A 9,650-nucleotide genomic window follows, 5' to 3' on the forward strand; every position below is an offset into this window, starting at 1 on the left:
ATATGAAGTAAAGTTTGTAAATGAGAGAGCGTATTGAGCTTAAGAATGTTGTATAAGAGAAAGGGAGAATGTACGTTCTGGGTTACTGATTCCGACAGACCCGGAATTGGTTCAAAACAACCTTACTTTACTATATTTTTTTTTGTATGGATTTATGCAGTATTTTTCTGATTTTGTCGCATGTTTCATTTTAGTAAAAGTTTAGTCCAGAAGCCTATTTTGCGTTAATATTTAGGGTCTGTCGGAATCGGTGAGCCAGAACGTACATTCTCCCTTTCTCTCTGAGAGAGAGAGCGAGAGGAGGGGGAGTAGTGTCTGTGTGTGTGTGTGTGTTTCCATTGGCGTTATTATCCAAATAGTCAAGAGGTGTACGATTTGATTCGCGGCATCTTGTAATCATGGACTTGCAGGCGTTTAGATCCAAGGCGTGCAGACACACGTGGGCCGGTTTGCAAGAAAGGGAAATCATTCACAAAACTAGCAGATCAAGTGCGGAATTTTTATTTCGCCTGATTTCAATGGTGTAAAGTGGGGGGTGGGCGCTTACAAGGTACTATACCCTATGCACGGTTTTGGACTAAAAGTGGGGGGTGGGCGCTTACTCGATACTGGGCGCTTACAAGGTACTTTACCGTATATAGGCCAAGATAATACGGGAAGCAGCCCTGGGCAATCTGCAAAAGGCCCAGCCTTCCGGCAGTGGTGAAGGCAAGTCTCTCATTGACATAGTCTCTGCATATCCAGGCCAAAACTAAAGATAGTTGCAGCAGAGTTCCCACAACAAACAAGCATAAATGAAACATAGAATTAATGGTTGGACATAGTTGTACTCCCAACTGTATTTTGTTTTTGTTTTTTTGTTACTCTGTTGTGTGTTATATTTTGATTCAGTAAAAATGTCGATTGCTAAGTTCACTTTTGTTTTCAAATCTTGTTCAAATTTTGTGTGTGAGTTTGTGTGATTAGAGATGAATTATTCAAAAAACGCAAGGAAAACAAGGTTGGCATTATCCTCCTACATTCAGTAATATTAGGCATGTATGAAGTCTAAAGTTCCGCAACATCTACAGTTTCATATATTTTAATTAAGCACAAGGTCACACGGAAAACCCATTCTTCTTTTTTATGCCAATGGTGACAAGACAACAAGCGACCCTAAACTACCTGTTAGCCGGCCGCACTGCTTGACCTCAGTACCAGAGCGACCGCAAGCAAAGCCCGACTTGATATGGTGATCTTTGATTACTTTTCCTTCACTTATCCAAACATTATTCTCTTCCTGAATTTTTATAAGCCAGACTCCATGGCAAACACCTAGCAATGACCAGGATCAGAAATACATCTCACCTTATACACTTAAGCCAAGTCTGAGTAGTCTGTTATTCTTCTTTCTTGATTGATTGCCTCCCTTTTACCATAAAATTCTCTGATTTCCAAATCTGAGATGCATGCATCAGTTTTAGTGTTATGTCTGCAATAAATTTAGTTTCTGTACATTTATCATTAATCATAATTATTCCAATAAATTGACTTGCACTAAAGCTAAGTTAGAGAGAGAATTTACTGACAACAATTAAATCAGATCTAGAGTGAGTTGTTTCAACATAAAAACAAGCATTATAATTGTACAATCACATAGACATGTATACACACTTTGGACTGAACTCTCACTCTGTAATACAATTTCAAACGTTGAATTTAATTACTATTTCTTCAAGCTTTGCCATGCAAAGGGCAATATTTTAACAAATCTCAAATGTATGTTCTGTTACTCAAAATAATCCCTTTAACTTCAAGTAATATTAATTATAAATTATTTATAACACCTTATACGCACATATATGTAGATAACCAATTCTAACTTCATATGACTATAATTTGATTTTCCATTTGTTTCACTTCCAAAGTCAAATAATCATACAGCAAATAGTACACAAACTCATTTCAATTCATGGACAGATCCAGTTATTAATATGTGGTTATTTAGGAATGTAATGGCACTAGAACTGCCTAAATGGCAGGTAAAAATAGTTATACACGTTAAAAATACACTCAAGCAAAATATGTGAGTGTACGTGGGAGTTTCAGCCCATGAATGTAGAAGAAGAAGATTGAATCTTTTGTAAGGACGGGTCCTGAGGCAAATCCACACAGCCCAAATATTTGACAGTTCAGTGTCTTTGAAAAAGTTATGGTAGAAGAACAAGATTTTCAGTGAAGAGTGGAGAGTCCCATGTGACTGCCTGGCTGGTGATGATGGTTGTTTAGTGGCCGCTTGGTACCGAGGTATGAGCAGACAAGAAGACCCTCTGCCTGCAAACTACAAATTACAACACAGCAGTACCCATGTCAGAGATCCATGTGCACACCTACTAATGCATAATGAAGAATAGCATGTACTAAAGTAATTTGCGAAAGCAAGTACAGCTGTACAGGCTGATGAAGCAAAGTAGCACTAGCAGTTACTTCAAGAAAGTCACTGTCCTACTTGATATGTCAAAAGCCGGTATATACCACACAAACAAATTATGTTCAGTGTCAGTATGAGTGACCATCAGATATGTATTTATACACAAGTGACAAGAGCATACAATTTTACAAATGATCAATAAATGGAGGTCAGCTGGGTTCTTACCTGGCTTTATTTTTTACGCAGGTTCACTTGATAATAGACATATGCTTGTTTGGAATCAGTAGCGAAATAAGAAACAGGCCGCAGCCAGTATGAAACGTTTAAAGCGCGCCCCAGTTGGGTGCTTCTTTTTGTGTGTGTCAATTTTACAGACGACAGAAATGTCTGAATGTGCAGCATCTATTTAACTCAATAAAGTACCACTGAAAAAGTTGCTTTTGCATTTGACCGACTATTAGGGTTTAACGTCCTCTTAGACCAACTGGTCTATATTGGGACAGGTGTTGGTAATACGCTGAAAATATGGTGTGATACTTTGATTCGAACAAGCCCGCTGTGGCTGTCTTCTTCGACACACCAGCATTGGGTTTGTCTTGTCAAAGTATTGAAATACGATCATGATAATCAGAGATGAAAGATCATGCAAGCGTGTCTTCGTGTTTTCCAAGCCCTGAGACTTTTGCTGTGAACTTGGGATCTTTTTCGGGGGTGTTCGGACACCAAAGAGAGTCTGCACAAAGTTGAATCCGAGAAATAAATCTCTTACCGAACGTGGGGATCGAACCCACGCTGATAGCGACCAACTGGCTACAAAGCCAGCACGCTACCAACTTAGCTACGTCCCCGCCAATTGCATTTGACCAGATACTTGTAGTTGCAAACCGGGTTATCCACCATATTTTGAACTCCCACCAGGCGACCGGGCAGTAGATTTGGCCATCTCTAAGCAGTGAAATCATGTTAATAATTTAAAGCCTTCTACAGGGTCAATTTGTTTAGATGCTTGGCCATTTGGATGCCAAACACCATGTGACACAAGATCAATGCAATGAGCATTTCTTCTACTTGAGAGCTACACAGACAATTAGTAGAGATACTCCTCCAGTGTTGGTGGATTCAGTCCAAAGAACTGTGATGTCTCACTGCCATGTAGGCAAGTATGACAGTTGGACAACAAAACTCCAACCAGGTAGAGTTTCCCTACAGGGAACAAGAACAGCTTCAAATTTTTTTTGAAATCCAAAAATGCCCACAGCCTAACAATTTTTGAAAATTCCCATTCAACAGAGTTTCTCACCCTGCTCATTTCTGTGTTGAAGGCCTGTTGCTCTTCTGTGATCTGTCCACGGTACGGCCTCATCAAGTTAGGGGTCAAGGGGTAGGCTCGGTCCCCATACAGGTACATTTCATCTCCTGCTGGAGTGACCATGTGCTGCTGCATGTGTTCAAGAATGCCACTACCATTCAGCAAAGCTGCGTCATGTCGTCGACCAACCAAGGGCCCAAAAACATTTGCCACAAGGCCATTTGGTGTCACGACACACTGAAACTTTAGAGAGTGCACCCTCTTATGGCCATTGTACACTTCTTGTTGCAAATGGCCGGGGCGACACATTGATCGTATTGTGCCATCAACCATCCCCCAACAAAACTCCAGAAGAGCCCCCTTGGCATGTATAGCTGCACAGTACCGTTCCAGTTGGGGCACTGTCAGCCATGGCTGATTGAGGTTTGTTAGTTTGTCAGAAAACTGATCATAGATGAAGTCGATACCTACCTTGAACAGCACACACAACTCCGGCTTGGGACGATGAAACATCTGCGAAAGGTCAGCAAACCGGCATGGGTAAGCCAACCTCCGCAGACAGATGCAGAGCACCTCCAATCCTGAAAAAAATCATAAATTCAAATGAGCCTGGTGAGTGTGTATGCGAATGTGTGTGGAGAGGCATATTCTCATACAGTCTTCAAGTTCAAAAATAATAACACTGCAAAAGTTTTCTCACGCGCCTTAAAATACCCAGCCCGACATGCTTATCATCAGTTTGATTTTCTATTTATCAGGTTTGACACAGTTACTGGCTATACTGCACACACAAAAACAGTTACCCGACAAGAACAAAATAAAAAGATTTTTATTTTGAAGGGGGGGGGGGGGGGGGGGACACCACGAAGACAAAATCAATAAAAACAATTATCATAAAAAAAGTTAAAACAAATAAGTCCTTTGCACATCAAAAGTAACTTCCCTTGAACTTGGATTCATGTAACAATGGCGGCCACTTCGTCAACTTGTAAAAAAAATATTCATTTATTTTGTTAAACTAATATGAATAAATTATCAGTATCGACGCATCTTTATTTATTCTGTTACCATATTTCAAAAATAATTTCACTCAACTCCACAGACTAAGTCAGTAAGTGGCACAACCAATTCACTATTATTTCTCTATTGTCTAAATAGAGTACTGTGTCGACCAAAGGGGCTAAAGTTAGTCAGGTACATTTTGTGATTCAAGTTCAAAATACATAGTTCAAATTTTAGATTTTAAGCAATCCCAAAATAAATTATGCCCCAACTCAACGCTCCGCTTTAATCTTTTACGAAACCTGAAATAGTAAAAACAACTCACTGAATATTCACAGTAAATGCAAACTTCACGACTTTGCGAATCAAATCATGGAGGAGGATCATTAAACTATCATTCTGACTGAAATACAACTCAACTTCACAGCAACCAGGGTAAAAAATAAATCCTCACCACTGGCCTTGGTTCCTTGATTGTTCATTCCATTAGGCGCCTGCATAGTCCTCTGCATTCCCAGAAGGGCGCACAGTCTCCGAATCTCTTCCGCGCTGAAGCGAAATAAGTCCTCACATTCGATGGCTGTGAAGTGATCAAGGGCGAACTGACCCTCATAGGCCCTTCTTTCTGGCTGTTGAAATGTAGGTTAAACTTAGTGAAATCATGGATCACTTGTACACTTTATTCAATTAATTAGCCTGAAAATTCTGCTGAAGCTACTCAAATCAATACTGGGTAACAGAGGGAAAGTTAAACTCCAACATTTTAACTCGCCAGCTGGGCGAGTAACTTCAAGAAAGTCACTAACCTGGCAGAAATTTCGCCGCCCCGATACATACCAGTTCCCACAATTGATCTGCAGTAGCGTTAAAACCCTTTTGGTTGCATTTGACCAGAATTTTAATTGACCAGCCAGGTGAGTTGCGAGCCTGTTTTTACTAGCCAAGCGGATTGTTTACTCGCCCCTGCATAACAAATGACCCTTACAGGTTGAACTTGAAGCATGTTGGATAAATAGTTTCAACTGTGCATCTCAAAAAGCACCAGTTGACAGTATTCTGATATAAATACTGTGTATGTTTTAGAACACAGAAGTTTCCTTGTACTGAAGTAATTTGATCCTAGAAATAATAAAACTAGAACCAAGGTGCCTTGTGCTTAAAAGTCTGATAGAACCAGTAAGTGTAACATCCTTCTTGAAAGTACATGTATTGCTATCAAATTAAAATGACACAAGAACACAAACTGACAGTGACACAGACTCTGTGACAGAGAGTGGACTTAATAATAATAGTCATGCTTTGATGAAACTAAAACTCTGACTGCAGATTTGGTCATCAGTTTCCATTTGATTTTGATTCTTGAACAGTAAATAGTTAAAACTCTATGCTTATGGAGGTCTCCCTTTTGCGTACTTCGGAGCGGTGTCACGTGATACGCAGAAATGGGTTGGAGGGCAAGAAGCGGAACGGCTAGTAGCGTCAGTGCGCCGCTCGATGATTCGGGAGTGTTTTAATTGAATAATGTCAAAATCAGGAACAAAAACGGTCGACCAGCCAAAAGAGAAGTACATTACATCATTGAGTGACGTTGCTAAAGTGCGATACTTGGAGAAATTGACCGAAGCTCTTTAGTTTCAGATTACATATAATTTCTGCTTCAGTGTGTGTGCATGAGTTTTCATTTTGTTATTATTCAAGAACTTGTAGTTCTATTTCTAACTTTGTATGTTTATGTGTGAAGCTCTTTAGTTTTAGATTACCTATTATTTCTGCTTCAGTGTGTGTGAGTTTTCATTTCATTGTTATTCGAGAAATGGTATTTCTAACTTTGTATGTTTATGTTTGGAGAAGCGATTCTTTTTTCCTTTTTGGGATCAAGTCTGGTGTCTGCTTTAGTGCTTACTTTGATATTACCTTAGAACATTTATTGTGAACCTGTAAATGTGTAATGTGTGTGTGTGTTTTTTGTTCTTCTTTTTTATTTTTTCTATTTCTTTTTACTTTAGTGCTGCTGAAGACAGTAACTAAAAATTTCCCTGAATTCAGTGTTACGTGTTTTTTGTTTTTAACAATGACAGTTCAGTTAAATAAAGCGTTGAACACATTATATGTATTTTAATTTTTACCAATCTGTCACTCTGTGAATGTGAAGCTGGTGTGAGTGTGATATTTAACACATTACTTTTGATTTGTACCTAATCTCTGCCTTTGTTAGCTCCAGTAGGTGTGTTTTCAACAGTTTTGTTCAATTTTGTGAAACGTTACTGTTTTGAGACAAACCAGACACATATTTTTCCGTTTAGGACAGCTGGGCTCAACATATTAACTTGGTTGACTAAACAAAGGAGCCATTACACAGATACACACTCATTCTGACAATCACTCACCAGATTCTTCACAATTAAGAAATGTCTCAGATAAGACACACGCAAGCTTAAAAAAAAAGTCTTAAGAACAAAAACGTTACTGCAACAACAATGTATTTATTAGTTCTTACTAAAATCACATGCTTCAATAAAAAAAAGCATAAACTGTACAGACATGCTAACCAGCACTGATTAAGGCACACACTTGGAGTCAAAAAGCTATGGCATCAACATAAGCAGTGTTGAATCTGTTTCAAATTGCACACTTCAGTCAAAAAGCTATGGCATCAACATATGCAGTGTTGAATCTGTTTCAAATTGCACACTTCAGTCAAAAATCACATGTCTGACAATGAGTGAATTAGTGTTTCCAATCAATGAACGGTAACTGTTTACATATAAAAACTGACAAAAAAGTGGAAAAAAAGAAAAGAACTGTACACACACACACTTGGCATCAGATCTCAAAATCAAATAAGGAATAGTGTTGAGTCTTGAAAATGCTTTGAATTATACACTTGAGCCAGGAAGCAAAAAAAGGAACTACACTCATGCCAGCCAGCACAAGTCATACAGATACTGTACACAAGTCAAATCAATACTGTGTTTCAGGTTTGGCATCCACATAAACAGTTTTGTTTCTGTTTTAAATCACACACTTGTCAATAAACTATACAGACATGCTAACCAGCATTGATTAAGGCACACACTTGAGTCAAAAAGCTATGGCATTAACATAAGCAGTGTTGAATCTTGTTTCAAACTGCACATTTCAGTCAAAAAGCGAGTGAATCGGTGTTTCAATCATTAGCAAAATTAATACTGCTGTTGAGTTGAGTAAATCTCGGTGTCTTCCTCCAGCGTCGACTTTCGGAGTTCTGAAAAATGCAAGAGCTTTTTCCTTGTTGCTTCGGCTTGTGCAACCGATTATGCAACAAGTATTCACCATCTTGAATGAAATTTAGCCAAATCGTCGACGCAAATACGGAATCGCCGCAGCGAAACTTCGCGATCGGCACCACGCTTCCATGTTTTCGCTAAGCGGCGCGGTGGCTTCTTGCCCTCCAAGCCCCGGTGCGCACGAAGTGATGACGTCAATAGGGAGACCTCCATAAACCATTAAATGTAAGTAACAAAGTCACACGGAAACCAAATCTAGGTGTAAGTGTTAGATCTACCCAATATCACTATCAGTATCACTGTTGATTCAGACAAGATCACTATAATGACTATGAAAATGAAATCTAACCAAAAAAACATTTAATTTTTTACATGAACAACATTTAAAACCTAACCATAACCAATCCAAAGTAACCTCACCGGCCATAACCAAAATATACGCCTGTTCCTGACAATTATATTTTAGCGGAACCTTTAATGCCTTTAGAAGCTAGACCTAAGCTTTGACTTGTTTGCTAACCTGATCAAGAAGTGCGAAGACAACAAAATCATCTTCTGCGTCATCCTCGTCCCACGCCGCAAGCTCAAGTTGGTCCCTGGCATCCATGAAGATCGATCTTAAAACAAAACATAAACAGCGAGAGGATTGGAACATTTGCAACTTTTCACTGCATAACTCATCTTCCAGACAGTAAGCGAAATCGAAATCGAAAAGGGTGAATCGAAAAACTGAACACAACTCAAAAGCGGCCATTTTTTGTGTGTTTGAAATGTGAAAAAGCTTGCTCTGTTCAACGCTTAAATTACAGCATCAAACCAGGATTATATCACACATTAAACTGACATTTGTACCATTAAGTGGTTTAGGAACATACTAGTTATAAATAATCCTGTAAATAAACAAGCGTTCGCTCAGTTTTTACATACCTTTTGGGGCTCGTTATTTTCGTCGATTCAACCACAGCTCGTTAGCGGATCGAAGGAAGCATCCGTAAACTTTGACCTCTAACCTTTGAACTGCGCACACATCGCTGACGTCAACACATAAAAAAGTACCGATAACCACTAGCACTACCACTGGCACTGTACACTTAATCAGTCTATTGATTCAAAGGTTCTTTGTTATCAGAATGACAGTTTGCAAGAAACGAAAAAGCAAGAAATACGTTTCCTTACAAAATACAGGTATCTGATAGGGGGGGGGGGGGGGGTATACCCGTCTCATTATACGTGAGCATCATCGTGACACAAACTTGTTAATAATGCAGCCATATTGAATGATTATATGTTGTACTAATTATAGCTTGACAAGCATGTACAGGGCCGGACCAAATGAGTTGTAAGGGGGGGGGGGGGGGGGGGGGGGGGTTCCTCCTTTTTTTGGGGGGGGAAAATCAGCGAAGTGGCGAATCCACAAGCTCGCAGGCGCGCGAACTAGGGGGGTCCGGTTGCATGCTCCCCCGGAAAATGTTTGAAAAACGGTAAAATCTGTGCAATCTGGTGCATTCTGGGCCTTGTTTTGCGGGTTAAGGCCTGTCAGTGTGAGTTGGGGGGGGGGGGGGGGGGGGGGGTACCTTTTTCTCATCGGATTTCACATTGAATACAATTTGTTAGAGACACACACAAAATTTATTTTAAAAAAAAATAAAAAACCCACTCAAAG

The 9,650-nt window shown here is 39.5% G+C and overlaps 1 protein-coding gene across 2 annotated transcripts; it reads right to left on the minus strand.

Moving 5' to 3' along the window:
* Positions 1 to 1,678: 1,678 nt before the first annotated feature.
* Positions 1,679 to 9,088, minus strand: LOC138956034 (uncharacterized). 2 transcript variants are annotated; one of them, XR_011452472.1, is made up of 5 exons: positions 8,915 to 9,088; positions 8,508 to 8,604; positions 5,176 to 5,350; positions 4,191 to 4,300; positions 1,679 to 2,320 (listed from the first exon to the last, which is right to left on the minus strand). XR_011452472.1 is itself a non-coding variant. In XM_070327503.1 (4 exons), exons 2-4 carry the CDS (start codon positions 8,592 to 8,594, stop codon positions 2,265 to 2,267), a joined length of 318 nt encoding a protein of 105 aa, XP_070183604.1. In that variant the 5' UTR covers positions 8,595 to 8,604; positions 8,915 to 9,088; the 3' UTR covers positions 1,679 to 2,264. The 2 variants fall into 2 exon arrangements, 1 of the variants encoding a protein (XP_070183604.1); XM_070327503.1 differs by lacking the exon at positions 4,191 to 4,300.
* Positions 9,089 to 9,650: the final 562 nt, after the last annotated feature.

Source organism: Littorina saxatilis, unplaced genomic scaffold (assembly GCF_037325665.1).
Source record: "Littorina saxatilis isolate snail1 unplaced genomic scaffold, US_GU_Lsax_2.0 scaffold_547, whole genome shotgun sequence".
Taxonomy (NCBI): Eukaryota; Metazoa; Mollusca; class Gastropoda; order Littorinimorpha; family Littorinidae; genus Littorina; species Littorina saxatilis.